General features: G+C 40.4%; 1 protein-coding gene across 2 annotated transcripts; it reads left to right on the forward strand.

Annotated features, from left to right (window-relative positions):
- The first annotated feature begins 1,921 nt into the window (after positions 1–1,921).
- sh3bp1 (SH3-domain binding protein 1) lies at positions 1,922–16,522 on the forward strand. 2 transcript variants are annotated; one of them, XM_026177230.2, is made up of 18 exons: positions 1,922–2,247; positions 7,761–7,803; positions 8,106–8,210; positions 8,295–8,371; positions 8,793–8,904; positions 9,392–9,468; positions 9,566–9,653; positions 9,727–9,795; positions 9,896–9,986; positions 10,080–10,216; positions 10,967–11,078; positions 11,388–11,469; positions 11,546–11,626; positions 12,964–13,077; positions 13,186–13,283; positions 13,892–14,048; positions 14,180–14,550; positions 15,858–16,522. In XM_026177230.2, the coding sequence occupies exons 1-18, from the start codon at positions 2,198–2,200 to the stop codon at positions 16,142–16,144; spliced, it is 2,151 nt and encodes a 716-aa protein (XP_026033015.2). In that variant the 5' UTR covers positions 1,922–2,197; the 3' UTR covers positions 16,145–16,522. The 2 variants fall into 2 exon arrangements, with proteins under 2 accessions (XP_026033015.2, XP_026033016.2); XM_026177231.2 differs by lacking the exon at positions 1,922–2,247 and adding an exon at positions 6,903–6,985.
- Positions 16,523–16,571: the final 49 nt, after the last annotated feature.

Consider the following 16,571-nt stretch of genomic DNA (forward strand, 5'->3'; position numbering starts at 1 on the left):
TACATCAAATGGTGCTTTTTTTGCATCAAGAATTCCATCAATTTTGACAGGATCCTCAAAATCAGCTTAAATGCAACCCCGAACCACAACAGAGCATCCATGTTTTTCAGATGGTTCAGGACACTGACTATACTTCTGAGTTATATTTTACTGTATTATACCTGTTAAACTGTGTTATCTTTGGTATTTTTCATGGCTTCAGCTAAAGAATTGGAAAAAAATGTTTCTTTAATTTTTTTTCTTGATAGGTTGTTAGTAACAAAATACCTAAAGATACAACTTAAATATCATACTTCATATGCAGACACAACACTAGTTTATTCTTTGAGCTGAGTTACTCAAGGTTGCCTTAAAGCATGACCAAAAAACCAAAAAAGTCTGGGGTGGGGCGAGGGGTTGCTCAAAATGTTTGCACAGTGTTGTATGAAACCCACAGTGTTGCAGAAATGTAATTTGACTCGAAGCCAAAAGAAATGGTCAGGAAACTGCTAAAAATAAAGACTCAGTTTGTCATGTGCATTTTGACAATGCTGCCACCAGGCTGTAGCATGTGGCAGTTGAGGGCTGGTTCAATCTCACTTGCACCCTCTGATCGATTTAGTGTCAATGCTGAAAGAAAAAAGAAGAATAAAATCTGGAAATGAAGCTCAGGTGCCATTTCACCGTGATCCAAAGGGAGAACTGTCATAGCTCCCTCCTGGAAGGTATTTTGGAGCAAATACAGCAATATTTTTAAGCGTATTGCATTTCACTGCAAATCCTACACGTGCAGTTTTTAACCCTCAGCGAATGAGCAGTGAAAATAAAGATCATTTATCTACTGTTTGCAAAACACTACACAAGTAACAGAATAATATCACAAAATAACATCAGAAAAACATAATGGCTGTGATAAGCTGATTTCATGTGCCTCCTAGTTGAGTTATGAAGGGCATTTTGTTAAAATCGCAATGTTGATCTACAAACACTCTACAAACTTTAATGTAAAACTTTAACAAGTACAGTAATGTTTAATTTTTTTTAAGGCATCATTATTCATTTCTAGTTAATTCATGGGATTAACGTGTCCTTACTGTAGTTTTTGTTTTTGGTAACAGATTTCGTACTAAGAGTGTCTGAGCCCAAACAGGAAGGGGAGAGCCCTCTGTGACTGCTTGCCTAAATCTAAAGTCAAAGTGAAACAAGAAGAATAAAAACATCTGTGTGCCATGAATGGAGACATGATTTGCAATCACCATAAATTTAAGAACAATAAATCCCAAATTATAAGAATGGTTCTCGAATCCAGAAACGGAGCTAAAAGAACGAGTAAAGTAACTTCAGACACGATTAAAGGCGAGTTACGCTTATTTGACGCTAAACTTAAAGAGACTGCAGAAAGTCAGTGCTGTGTTTACAAAACAACAACCAAAAAAAATCCAAAAGATCTAAAAATGTTAACTGAAAAGGAAGCAGACTACCTGAAGCAAAAATTAAAATGCCCAGATTTTTAAAGAGGAATAGAGTGGACTCGTTAAAATGGAAATAACTTTTAAGCTGACAGGAAAAAAATGTTACAAACAGCAGCTCAGTTTCCTCTTTCGGCCATTTCACATCCTTTTTACCTTAGTTTACAGAACTACACATTAACCACAGCCGTGCCTGAAGGATATTTTAAGTGGGCGAGCATCATTCTAATTACAAGATGCAACAAACAAACGCAGCGCTGCGCAAATTATTCCTCATGAGATATCCGTCTGCAAAGGCGGATCAACCTTTCATGTAGTTAAAAGTCAAATGATACCTACACAGTCCCACTCATTCTTCTCTGTCACATCATGCGTCATTTTAGACTGTCAAATCATAGTGTGACAATGCAACAACAAAAAAAAAAAATCTCTCTTCCCTCTCACAGCCTGCATATCATCTGTGCAACTTCCTCATTCGCTGACTTGTGCTCGACGTGACTTGAGAGCGTGCTCCTGAAACGAGAACGAAAACTGAAGGCCAAAACACGCATGCATAAACACACAAAAACCAGACAAAGCAGAGGCAGAGCCACCGGTCTGTGCTTTCTCTTCCTGATGCAGTAACGCAGCCTGGAGCCTGTGTGGACTTTTCCTCCACTTTTTTTCTTTTTTAATTAACAGGATACCTTGCTGAGTCGATCAAGAGTGGGTAGGTCAGGTAGAAAGGCTGGTTGGACTCTGCTGCCAGCATGCTCCGGCAGTCTCTGAGCATCCTGAAGCAGTTGGGCACTGCGACAAGGTAAGCCTGAACTTGTATTCTGAATGTTGCATTTAAACGACATTATGATCACATTTAAAGTAAATTTAAGGTCTTCTGTGGCGCCAAACGTTGCGTCGTGTAAGACAGATGTCCCTTGAGTTACATATTGCCGCATTAGATAAAGAAATCAGTAACCACAGCCGTGACCATAGTGTAATGAATATACATCAGCTTGAACAGTAGTATTCGGTGGCTGTCTGTAGGGAAATATCACTGAGACTTCTCTGCTTTATTTTTGTCATTTATGCTCATCATATACTACCAGCCACCTTAATGCCACTCCTGCTATCAGACTACATGAAAAATTATCCACCGCTGCATTACTAATACGATGGATCGCTTTACTTTGAGACTTTATTTTCTTTAACGCTAAGAGGGAGGGGAATTCTCAGTGCAGTTTTCGTATCAGTTTGATAATCTGATTTGGTTTTTTGTATGTTCTCACTTTCAGTGTGATGGAAGTGTGTAAAGTAGCTGGTTCCTCTTTAAAGTGACTCATACTGTTTGGATTTTGAGGGAAACCTCGGACTCAGAGCGGCTGAGCACTTCTGAACAGAGAAACTGACTCAAGGTTGTGGTGAATGTTAGAAACACACTCTGGAAAGATGGTGGCTCTTTGTCAGGAGGTTGCTTTTAAATTGCTAAACTGATATTTCAACAGTGCAAACATTAACTGGAAAATAAAAGCCTTTGTCACAACAGTTCTCTGGGCTTTTTGAAGGCTCTTCAGCTGATTCACATACTGCTCGCTAAAGCCTCGTTAGAAATTCAGTGGAAGGGTGTCTGGCAGGTAGCTTATTGAAAGGAAACGGGGAGAAAAGGCTGAGGTATGCCTAATTACACAAGAAGTGGACTGAGAATTGTTGGGTCTGATGGAGTGTTAAATCCAAATTTGAAATTCAGGTCAGGAGAGTTTATCTGTAACACACGGTGGAGGCTCTGTCATGGTTTGGGTCTGCATTTCAGCGAGTGGTGTTGGAGAGCTTGTCAAAATTGATAGAACTCATAGATTTACTGGACTTTAGCCATGTTGCACGGGGAAAGTGTTTGATTGACTTCATTTGTCTTCAAGACCCAAACACGTTGTCAGAGCAGTATCAGAACACAGTGGAATAGTAATGCACTGGGCTCTATAGATCCCGGACCTCATCACTGAAGCAGTCTGGGAACATCTGGACAGAGAACAGAACAAAAGACCAAAATCCAAAGTACAGCTTTGAATATCTTCCAAGAAGCCCAGAGAACTATTCCCGAAGACTACACAAAACCTGCATACTAGAGTTCAAACTGCCCTGAAGAATAAATATGTCATATGAAAAATAGACTTGGTAGTTATTCAAAACTCTGTTTTTGCCTTATATACTGTATTTCCATGCAGGTTTGCACATGTTTCAGTAAACACCCATTTCCTGTTTTCCTTGCAAAAAATGAAGTAATATGGGATGGCTTAAGACTTTTGCACAACACCTTAAAGTTGAAAGTAGGTGCCAGATTATGTTAGGCATTCCTGTGGTTGACTACCACTGAGTGACTGGCGTTAGCAACGAAGTGGGTGACTAAATCATGCACCTTTGCGCTATTTGGTTTTCTTGGTACAAGCTTGCATGCAGCAGGGCTAGAGGAGTGTGGTTTCAGGCTGTGCTCCCTTTACCTTTGACGCATTCTGGTTTAATAATAAACTCGGCAGCGTGCATCTGCAGCAGGGCAACGTGGGCTCCAACTAACACGAACAGCACTTTTCACTTTGTACTGGAGCGTTGAGCTCTGATGAAATAAACACACATATAAATAGACATATTGCACACTGATCTAAACACATACACCTCTAAGGTCTCACATACAATTCCTAATAAAGTATATGTGCTCTAAAACAAGCACCTACTGAGGATTTCTTCTCCTTGTGTTGCGAAAGGCCAGATTTTAGATTCACGAGAGGAATTAAAACTATACCTTAGAAGTACTGAAGCATAACTGAACTCTTTGTGAACTGGGCTTGGTTTCCTTTCAGCTTAGCACAAACATAATGGCTGCAGTGACTTTTATCGGCTCTCTGTAGATTGCTTTGCCTCCTCTTGTGACAGCAGAGAAACTTGTGGTGTTGCAGTCCTCCCCACCTGGTGCTAAATAAACCACAGCACTACCCTACACGCCCATGCTTAGGCTCTTGTCATGGTGTCGCATGTTATTCAGGCCTAAAATGTCCTTTATCATTTACCACCCCCACATTTAGATATATTTATGTCCCCCATGCAGAAGAGGCGCAAACTGCGAGGCCACTGCACTGAAACAGTAGGAAAGTCAGTTACCCGGTACAGAAATAACTTTATCACGTGGTGTGCTCAAATACACCAAAAAATTGCGATGACTTCTTGGTGAAAGTTTCATTTGATTTGTTACTGAAAGCAAGTCTAGTCAACTGGGGCTGTACTTTATGTTTGTGACTAATCAGCACATATTAATTAGCACAGCAACATGCTAAACTGAGATAGTCAACATGGTAAACATCACTTACCTGCTAAATGACTGTATATAAAAGACTGATGCCAGTGCAGAAGTGCCTTAAAGTGGCATTCTTTCTGATGGTCAGCAGGGTGTGATGCATCGTCCAAGTCCACATATATATGAGAAAGATTCATGACTATATTCATGATATTTCGGTTATGTTAGGTTATATTGGTGTTTCATGTGTATTACTTGATGTTTGGGTCTCTATTTATAACTGGACAACTTTTGGATAGTCCCACTATCTAGTCTCACAAATGAGTAATAATGGCTGAAACTGTATTTTACCCGATTAATGAACTAGAAAACTAGATTTAACTGTACATCCCATGATTCAACAGTTTGTAGAAGTAGTAGTGTGAAGTACTCATTTTCTGTATGACTTTATCAGTTTCTCGTATCGTTACGGAATTATTTTGACCCACTCTTCTCTCACATGTCGTGCATTTCATTCAAGTTGATGTCTGGGCTTTGACGTGGTCACTACAACACCTTGATTCTTTTCCAGTCATTCTCTTGTAGGTTTGCTGCAGCGTTTAGGATCATGTTCTGTTGCATGTCCTTTCTGACCTAAGCTTTAGCTGACGGACAGATTGCCTCACGTTTGACACTAGAGCACTTTGGTGCACAGAGGAGTTCATGGTTGACGCAGTGGTTGCATGGTTCACAGATCCTGTGGCTGCAAAACAAGCCCAAATCATCACCCCTCCACCACCGTGCTTAATACATGAGACATTTGTGTTGATACTCTGGGTATAGCTCTGGGTTTGATTCTCTGGGGCTTTTGGTCAAACATGGAGCTGTCACATTGCTCCAGAAGATTTGTACTTTTTTCAGGCACGGCCACCGTGCTGAGCTGAATTGTTCTTTTTGTAGAGCCTTTCTGCTAAGAACCTTTCCAAACAAGCCACACTTGTTCGATCTTTTTATAGCTGTACTGCCATGAAGATGAAAAGATTACACAGTTTGTGTAATCTGTAGATACTAATTTAAATGTAGCTCTTGCGGTTTTTAACAGTTTCTCTGCTACTTATCCTCTGAATTCCTATGGAAGCAGTAATGGTGTATTTACATTTTTACCAGCCTTAAAGTCCAGGGCCCGTATCCCTAAAGAATCTTTGTGCAAAAAGTGGCTCCTAGCGGCCAAATTCTAAGAAAATTCTCAGAGTCATGACGTTTTCTTAGAATTTCCCCTAAAAGTGACACGACAATCCCAGTTAATATAAAAGCTATTCCTCAAGATTCCTAACGCTTAAAAGGGCTCCTAAGGCAAGATCTGCTAAGAGCAGGGAAGAGGACTTTTAGTGGCTTAGGAGTTCCCCTAAGCAGCTGCACAAAATGGCCAACAGAAGAGGCAGGAGAGATGTCCTGCAAACACTGGATGACAGGGAATTATTGAGACGCTACAGATTGGATCGTGCAGGAATCATGTTTGTGGTGGATCTCCTTAGAGATGCAATTACTTCACCAACTCGACGCCACAACGCTATTACACCAGAGACGAAAGTAATCACAACCCTGAGGTATTTGGCAACCGGGAAAATGCAACAATGCAGCAGTGATGACTTGGGTCTGCAATCACAGACATTGCTAAAAGCTGAGCGGTGTTACCCTCGTTAAGACCACACTGGACTTGTAACGTTGTGATTTCTACTTCATTAATGACAGCCCCTTGAGATAGGCCATCTTGTTTTCAACAGGGTCCATATGGGAGTGAAAGTGCAAAATATGTCAGCTAGGATATTAATATGAGCAAATAAGACACAAATCATTATTTGAACAGGGTGTAATGAGTTTAAGTTTTCACATATTTTAGATTCTAATGTTAGGCTATAACCCCTACAGCTTACTATTCATTTTCCAGATATTTTCTTGAATGTGAAATATTATTTACAATTACAGTCAGCATAAGATTAGAGTGTATAATTATGTTTATTGATTTGAGGGTACATCCTTTGCTCATTATCACCAAAAGCTCATTTCCATCAAACTTGTAGGATCAACCAATCACGGCTTTTGAAATGATGACTCATACCTAGCAACGGGGTCAACCACACCTCCTCACTAAGATAGGATTTTCCATCCATTCCTTGCTCAGAGTTCACTGAAAATGTTCTGGAATCACTTCTAAGCTAAAACTCCTGGCAAGGAATTTTTAGGTTAAGTTAGGAGCTCTCTGAGAGGATTCTCAGAATCTTTAGGGATACGGGCCCAGGTCTGGTTTGTTATGTCTAGTTTAAAATAATAATATATATGTAAAAAAAGATAGCAATGACTGAAATAGTAAACTTTAAACTTCAAAACCAGTGTGTGATGTCATGTTGGCTATGTTCATTGTGAGCACGTTAGCATGCTAATGCTAGCATTTTTCAAGTTTCCGTTTTAAGCACAGGTTACAGGTTGGTTTCAAACATTGAGACCGATACGATTTTTAAGTCAAAATGTACATTTCAAGCCCCTTTATTTTTTTGACATTTATTTCTTTTTAGCTACAGCTAACAGAATTCTTTCACATTTTGATTAGCCGAGTAACAATTTTTAGACCACAGAATATAAAAACAGCAGCACAATATCACAGTCCAAGGTTGCATGTTTGAATTCAGTTGATTTAAATAAATTTAGAAAACCCTGAATATCAACAGACACGTGTTATCCTTAGCTTAATTATATGTATTAAATCAGCGGTCCCCAACCTTTTTTGCGCCACGGACCGGTTTATGTCCGACAATATTTTCACAGACTGCCCTTTAAGGTGTCACGGTAAGTAACACCAGTGCCAGTACCAAAAAAAATAACACACGGGAAAGACCCAAGGAAACCGAGTTATCGATGAAAATGATTAACCCCGAGCCTCAACTCTTGCAGCCTGGTACCAAACGACTCATGGACTGGTCCGTGGCCCGGCGGTTGGGGACCGCTGCATTAAATATCATGCTAAAACAATACATTAAACAGCAGATCTTTTCTAAATTAATATCATTTTTTTGCAGGTCACAAGATGCTACCGACCTTCTACATGAAGACCTGGTTATGGTGAGAAAAATAATCTGCTTTACCCTTACAGATTTCTTTTATTCTTATACTGTTATGAATAACGTATTATTCAAGATACAGTGTGGTTTATAGCCATAGCTGTATATTGTCAATGGTTACCACAGCGATGCTCTACTAGCTCTACTAGAGGACACATTCACTTACCACCCACTTTCTATTTCATGTAAATTTATGCAACAATAGCATTTTTCGTTTGCACACATCATTTATAGCAGTAAAATAATAAATTAAATACCATCATTCGACGCTCTAAGGTTCACCGTATGTGTGTTTGACCAAAGGTGGAGCAGAGGATTGAACCAGCCAGGAAGGCAGCTCAGGTCCTCCATAAAAAGCTGCAGAGCTGCATGCAGAGTCAACCGGGGCTGGAGGCCGAAAAACGAATGGTAGCAGTGTTAATGCATCTGTGTGGTTTATGGAAATGCTCTGTTAGTTACTGAAAAATGTCACATGTCCTCCTCTCTCTACAGAAAAAACTTCCTCTGATGCTTCTGTCTGTCAGCATGGCAGAAAGTCTGAAAGACTTCGATGCAGAGTCCTCAATCAGGTGACAGGTTTGATCTTCTGCAGTTACCCTTCCACCCCTCCATTGATCCATCTGTGTTCTGTACTTGAACTCCAATGCTCTTACTGACACTAGAGTCATGCAAAAACCTCATGACTGTAGTGTGGAGGTTTTCGAGTTTTCACTTCTGGGTGAAAAAAGAAAGAGGATGCTGTCTATGACTTGCTACCAGAGCTCTGTGCATCTGCTTTATTTAGAGTTTAGCGCTATAATAGGTTAGCCTGATGGGTTGCATGCATGCCATTTGCTTTGTATATTGATTTATCTAGTTTAAATCTGAAGGAACATGCTTTTTTGCACTTTTAAATGAAATTTATAGCATGTCTTCTGATATATTTCCAAAACAGTATATCAGATTTGAGGTGGATATTTATCATGATTTGGTCGTGTGTGTGTGTGACAGGAGGGTGCTGGAAATGTGCTGTTTCATGGAGAAGATGCTGGCCAACATGCTGGCAGACTTTGAGATGAAAATGGAGAAGGAGGTCCTGGAGCCACTAAACAAGCTTAGCGAGGTGACAACAGCTTAATGTTCATGTTGCTGAACAGAAGATCAGTGATGAGCAAAACCAAGAATATGTTCTGATATAATTTAGGCTAAAAGTGCTTTTTTAATTTTTAACCCGTGAAGCTCCTTCATGAACAGAAGGGTTTTTCTCATAGTTTAGGCTTTCCTGTTGAACAAAATGACTCAGTTTGCATCAAACATTAACTGGAACCCCCCCCCAAACTGTTCAAATGGTCATCAAACCACAACTTAACTGATGTACACTGAGGTGTCAAAACTTGTCATTATAGGTACAGAGGAGGTCGTTAAATGCTAGATGAGTTAACTACTTGTGCTTTTGTAGCCACTTGAACGTCATTGTTAAGTCTTTGCTATATTCTGCCCATCCCCTGTATGTGATTATTTAGAAATATAGACTACACTCATGCACAATCCTCTAGATGTAACTAAATGATCACATAAAATCTTTTTTTTCCCTTTTTGTGTCCATTTAGGATGATTTACCTGAAATTCTAAGGAACAAAAAGCAGTTTGCAAAGCTCACAACAGATTGGAACAATGCAAGAATGAGGTGAGGTTTTTAAACATCCTGCACTTTAACCACACACCCCACCCCACAATTTTTCAAATTTTTATATGTGTCGGCGTGTGTGTGTATGTGTGGTCAGGAGTCAGGCTAGCACTGGACCTCAGGCAAAGCAGGATGGGCTTAGGGAAGAAATGGAAGAAGCTTGGAGGAAGCTGGAGAGCATCAAGGTACAAGTGTTTAAGTCTGTTTGGAATCAATGGCGTCGTCTTGATCTCTGACCTTTTGCTGTTGTCTCTGTAGGACCAGTACTCTGCAGACCTGTATCACTTTGCAACTAAGGAGGATGACTACGCAAATTACTTTATTCGTGTGAGTCACCGTTACGGTAATGATGTGACCTTTTTCTTAACTTTGACTTTTGTTTCTTTTTATATCCACCGCCTCTGCTTCTCTCTTGGTCAAAAAATAGCTTCTCGAGCTGCAGGCAGAATACCACAAGAATTCTCACATGTTCCTGGATAAAAACATCAGCGAACTCAAAGAGGATCACAGTCAAAAAGGTAACCCGAGTTTTCTCAGGTCCGTGCGTTTCATCCGCTGCACTGATGTAATATTGCGATACGTGTCATCATGCCCTGCTGTGTGTTTTGCAGAGTCGTCACAAAGCCTCTCCAACCAGAAGGTCTACGGGGAGCCTCTGCTCTCACATTTGTCTCAAAGCAACAGAGAAATCGCGGCGCCCATCCAGGAGTGTATTCACATGCTGCTGAGAACAGGCATGAGAGAGGAGGTACTGCACAGTGTTCGCAGTCATAACACACAGACCCAGAAATATGCAAATTAAAAGTGCTTTCATTGCCCACTTAAATTGCTGTGCACCGTCCAAGCCTGAGTGCACATCATATTGCTTTCTGAGGTTATTACTGTTATGTAACTCTCAGGATTTATGCTGCTCTAAGCACTAATTTAGACACTTTGTATACTCTTGGATCACTATAATGCATCACATGGTCTTCTCAGGCTCACGGCTCAGCTATCGGCTGAATTGAGGAGCTGCACAAAGGCCCAGTGTTATATGAATAGTGATTCTTTTGAACCAAAGCTAGTGTAGCATCACAGGAACAAAGAAAAGAGCTCCAAATTAACATCACAGGTCCTATTTAAATCAACGTGTACGGGCCAGCAGCTCTGCAAAACTGGAGTCAGATTTACTCACTAAAATTAAAAAGAAGTTTAGAGCATTGGTGTGTTAATGTTTGTTCATTTGCAGTAACTACAAAGTACAGTTAAGATTGATGGGAAAGTAATCAGTTTTGCATGTTAAGCACAAACTGTATGGGCAAACTGAAAGGGTGGAAAAAAATCAGTGTCTAAACGTATATAATCAGTAAAGAGGGTGTTAACACTTTCTTTCTGAGCCGTGGGGGCTTTCCCTGGTTATGTTGATTTGAACTGACTGACTGCTGGCTGGTTGCGACTTCTACCGCTCGAACGCTCTTTTTTTTTCTCCTGTTTTTCATGAACCGTCGTCTTTCCTCAGGGTCTGTTTCGCTTGGCCGCCGCAGCCTCGGTGATGAAGAGGCTGAAGACGTGTCTGAATCAAGGGACGGTGGACCACAGCGAGTTCAGCATGGACCCTCACGCCGTGGCAGGTGAGGCTGTGCCCTCTTCCATTTCCCGTCATGAGGGCTCTTCCTCATCTGGCCAGCCAATGTGACTTTCACAGCTCATTTTAACAACCCAGTTCCTCTTCTGTTTGCTCCAAGTACAGCTTCCTGTGAACATCAAAAACACCACTTCAGTGCGCTAGAATTATTTATAGCAGTGCAAAATAAAAGCGTTTATTAATGGATTATGTTGAGAAAACAGCAAGAAGGTTAAATTCAAAATGGAATATTTTGGGTTAATAAATATATGTGTTTTTATCTAACGGTGGGATTTACTTCTGAATGTGTCGACAGGAGCTTTGAAGTGTTACCTCCGAGAACTTCCCGAACCTCTAATGACGTTTGACCTCTACAACGACTGGTTTAAAGCAGCAGGGTCTGTACAAAATCGATTTCTACATTTCTCATTTTGACTGTGGTGTGTTCCTTAACTCTGACCTCTGACCCCATAGGGAGAAAGAGCTGTCAGAGAAGCTGGAACAATTCAAGATACTTCTAAAGAAACTGCCACCTGAAAACTACAACAACCTCAGGTGTGTAGTCTGTGAATAGCTTTTTTCTTTTTTTGCACTCACACGATCAAATGTTCTGACGAAGAAGTTGTTGTTTTTTAAATTTACCTAACTGAAATGTTTCAGCAGTATTGTTGGCTCATGAGTCATGATGGCTCTTTGTTTTGTATATATATAGTATGTGTGGTTAAGACAATATAAAAAAGATGTATTGGGTTCAGTTTTGGCCCTTGTGTTTCTGCTCAGATGTCTAGTTAGTTTTTAATGTGTCTTGAATTAGCTTCTGTTGGTCCTGTGTATGGTGGACCTGAGAGGTCAAATGCACTGCAACCTAAGAAAACACCAGCAAATAGAAAAAACACTGCAAAAACACACAAAAACACAAGACACACCCAATAAACAACAAAGGAATTTTAGTAAAACACAATAGAAGTGAAAAAAAAAACCCTGATGTTTTGTGTAATGTGTGTTTTAATCACATGATTCATGTAACTGTGGACACATGCCTGCTGTTAGCCCTTTACTGTTAGCGTCTCACTTCTGCAGCGTGCTGTCACGTTGGAGCTTTTGCTGCCATTTTTCCTCTTTCCTTTGTGTTTTATTTTACTTCCTTTGTGTTTTATTTTACTTCCTTTGTGTTTTATTTTACTTCCTTTGTGTTTTATTTTACTTCCTTTGTGTTTTGCATGCTTTTGCAGAATTTCTCTATTTGCTGCTGTTTTCTTGTTTTTGACCTTTAAGGACCACCATACCTCATCAACTAAGTCAGCGAACTATGCATCAACATGTTATCATTATGTGTGGCTTAATAGTGCTGTGCAATACTGCAAATTTAGGTATTAATCTGATACCGAGTCAATACAGGGCCAGTATTGCTAATACCGATACAAATAGTGATACTTTTAAGGCATTTTATGTTTAGGGAGAGCAGTGTGACTTATGGGATGACTCATCAGCACATTGCAAATTCTGAACAAATTTTAGTGATCATGAAATCACTGTGTGTACTTTTTAGACCTGGAATATAAACGTACCTGTCCCTCAGTTACTTAGAGTCAGCTTCTATTATTTCATTGTGCATGTTGGAGGTATAAAAGTAACACCACTGAGTGGGCTACGCAGTGAACTTAAAGCAGAGAAACAAAGTTTTGATCTGATACCACTCAGATATATCTGCCCACCTTAAAAGGCTTAACATTTGGCTCATACTACCCTTATTTCAAAGCACAGCCTCAGTGTTGCTAACATGGCAGAGGAAATCAACAAGTCTTATATTTATTTCAATTTTCATATATCTTGTGTTAATATGTCTATAAGTCTTCATTTTTTTCTTTCCATCTTCTTTTCTTGCTTATCAGGTACCTGGTCCAGTTCCTGTCTCTGTTGTCTGAGCAGCAGGCTATAAACAAAATGACACCAAGTAACATCGCCATCGTCCTGGGACCAAACCTGCTCTGGCCGCGAGCTGAGGGGTACGTGTGTTTAATCATATTCCAAGTTATTCCTGTTCTTACACTGTTAACAATATTTGTGCTTTATGTGAGTCCTTCTCTGCTCTCTCAATCACTTTGCCTCGTTAGGGAAGCTGCTCTCTTTGACATGGCTTCAGCTTCTTCAGTCCAGGTGGTGACAGTCATTGAGCCTCTTATTCAGTACAGCTCTGATCTCTTCCCCGAAGGTAAATGCACTCTTAATGTAAACTGAAAGCTGTTCTTTGAAGACTTGTTGTTCAGCATGGCTAAAAGATACATACACTGATGCGGGGATATGATATGATACAGAAAAATGAAGAACTGGGCCCTTAGACATGTATGTGACTTAATTATCTGGTAAGAAAGCCAGATCGCAAACAATACAGATCTTCACAGAATCACTTTTACACAATATCAGTTGCTCTGACTGAGTCTGCTGTTAACCACAGTTCATGTGTGGGTGGGTTTTAATGTAACATATTTTTTTCTTTTCGTATTTGCAATAACCACAATTATTTTATTGTATTTTATATCTTGCTAAAAACACGAGTTGCAGTTAATATGAATGTTGCTTTGTTCTGTCAAGAATACGGGAGAAAAACATGGAAATGAATAAAGCCTGTGTTATTTTTCACCTCTCTGCAACACCCGCTCAGAAACTTAGTACACCCTTAGATGCACCCTTGCACAGGAAACTGTGCATGTGGCAAGTGGAGCAGGTCAAACATGAATGTAGATGATGTGAACGGGGATGAACGTGTACATCAGCTGAGTGCAATGAGTAAGACTCTTTTTATTTATTTGTTTTGATCAGCTCTCTCGTTCGAGATCCCAGAACTTCCCGAGGTCCTGGATGCGTCTCTGCCCTCTCCCGTTGTCCCAGAAAAGGGGAAACTGAGCAGAACTGTTTCCTCCTCTTCCTCCACAGCCTCCTCGTCTGCATATCACTTCCCTCTTTCCAAGACAAACAGGTACTGCGTAATAAGTGCAGTAATCATATCAAAGATATTTATATTTTAAGATATGTTATGATATGATGTTAAATATTCAGTGGCTACAAATGCTAAAAAGTGGAAACTCTTTAAAATACTTGAACCTGCAGCACAGCCTCTCAGGACAGCGGCGTCTCCTTCCTGGTGAAATCTGGCTCTGTGAGCGGCCGCAGTGGCACCTCCACGTGGGGCAGCCCTGAAGCGGAGACGGCAGCACCTGCTCAACCAAACAGGACGCCCAGCAGCTCATCCTTGACCGATCCCGGCCCGTCTCCGGCCTCTGACTCTACAGCCGCGTCCAGCTCAACAGCAAACCAGAACCCGACTCCGCTTCCCAGAGCAGCGGGATCTGCGACAAACTCAGGCCAGGCCCGGAGTCCCACCCAGAGGCAGATCTCAGAACAGAACCCGCTCGAGCCAATTTTGGAAGCACCGCCAGATTCTCCCAGGGCATTAGTGAAGATCGCGTCACCGTTTAAACGTAAGTCAAAGGTTCAGTCAAACAGGTCGAGCTGGGACTGCCTCTCCAGAAGCACTTTCAGCACTTTAGTTTTTCATACGTACACACGAGACATTACATTACTCTAATATAAGCTGACGCAGGTGAAGCTGGGATATCCTATTACGCATTATCTTTCAAATTTTAAAGATCATGATCTCAGTACATAAAGATGAGATCATCAGGGTAATTTTTACCATATTATAAATATCCCTACCAAAGGAGCTATTTTTGGACTGAGCGTATCTCTATCAGCACTTACTGTTTCTTTTCCATTGTAGAAAGCTCAGTACAGACTCGTTAGTCAAAATAGTGGCTTGGTAATTCGATGTATTTTAATATGAGGAAAAATACATCTACCGCTGTTATTTTAACAATCAGGATGTACACAGGAAACAGGAAGTCTCACACCGCTGACCAGAGTATCAATCTTTAGGTTCATGCGTCATCTCTTACACTTTTTTAACTGCCTCGCTGGCTGAAAGATGTTGCCTTATAAGTATCGTGCTGTTCATCTATCTACCAAACCATTTTTCCTTAAATGCAGTGCATTTCTATAATAGCTTATACAATGTAAAGCAACTGGGTAGTCACATACTTCCACCAGATGTCGAAATTTGATACTAGAATTTAAGTGAAACTCTGTCAATGAAGTAAACTAAACACATAAATCAAATATAGTTGAATGAGAAATTACATATCGGCTAAACATAGACTGTACGAGCACTGAAACCGTAGCTAAACCTGACACATGTATATAATATAGTGATAGGTTTATAGTCTATGTAACATGTAGAGTGTGTTAACCTCTAGAGCAGATTGTAACAGACATGTGATTTATTTGGTGTTAACTGCTGTATTAGGAAAAACAGATTGCATATAATTGCCATTTTAATGCCTTTCAGTTGCAGACTGATATAAGACTGACTCAACATGTCAACATTTGGGGCAGTGTTGCTCAAAAATCTCATTTTACAGCAGAAAAACCGAGAAGTGAGATAACTTTATCTTACTGGATAACACAGATAATGACGTCTTTTAAATATGAGGACATAAATTGCAAAAGAGGTGATAAATTGCAGTATGTGAATTATTGTTATATCACATCGTGTCTGGTGTTTCAGCTCAGGCATTAAAAATGCGGCTAAATCTGTCTTTTATTTACAGTGTATACCACAGATATAATTCAGTTGTTTAAAGTTTGTGATTTTCGCTTTCAGAAGTGCATGACTTCTTGTACTCGTGCGCTCAGTGCTGTCATTCCCCCCCCCCCGCTATCTTTCTTACAGCAAGGAGAACTTTCCCCCCGAGCAAGTCTAACCAGCCAAACGAGCAGGTCACGGTTCAGTTCTCCAAACCGAAACTGCCGCCACCTCTCAAGTCACATGCCCCTCCACCCCCGATTGCACCTGCGACGGTTCCAGACACTAGGCCCCATCCGATGCCTGCACCCCGAGGACAGCAGGCCAGCATGAAAAAGCCTCCTCCGAAAAAGCCTGGACTCAAAGCTCCAAACTGCCCTCCACCTCTTCCCCCACCATCACAGGCAAAAGAGGTTCCTTCTATGGCACAGTGAGAAACAAACGTCCCTCAAAGTTCTGTTATTGAGTCGAGCAGAACAGCCGCTGAAACACTTTCATATTTTGTCATTAAAAAAAAAAGACAAAGAGTGCTGGGTACGCTTAGATTGTTCGGTTAGTTGATTTTAAGTGTTGCAGATTTTTTCCCCCGTAACCAGCCTAGTAATTTTATTTATTCTGATGGTTTTACGGTCAGAGAAAAAAAATAGACCTATGATAAATGAATTCACAGCAAAAATATTTTCCTGTTTTCCTGTGGAATTGTCCATAAATGTACAAAACAATTGTATTTGTGTAAGCTATTTTAGTGTGGGAAAACTTTTTTTTTCTCTGTTTTTGGCATTTCACTTATTAAACGATACCCCACCCATAAACCGATAGTGGCTGTGCTCACTTTGAACAGTCCTCGAAAATTCAAACTTT

The sequence above is a fragment of the Astatotilapia calliptera genome, chromosome 8 (assembly GCF_964374335.1).
Source record: "Astatotilapia calliptera chromosome 8, fAstCal68.1, whole genome shotgun sequence".
In the NCBI taxonomy this organism is placed as follows: Eukaryota; Metazoa; Chordata; class Actinopteri; order Cichliformes; family Cichlidae; genus Astatotilapia; species Astatotilapia calliptera.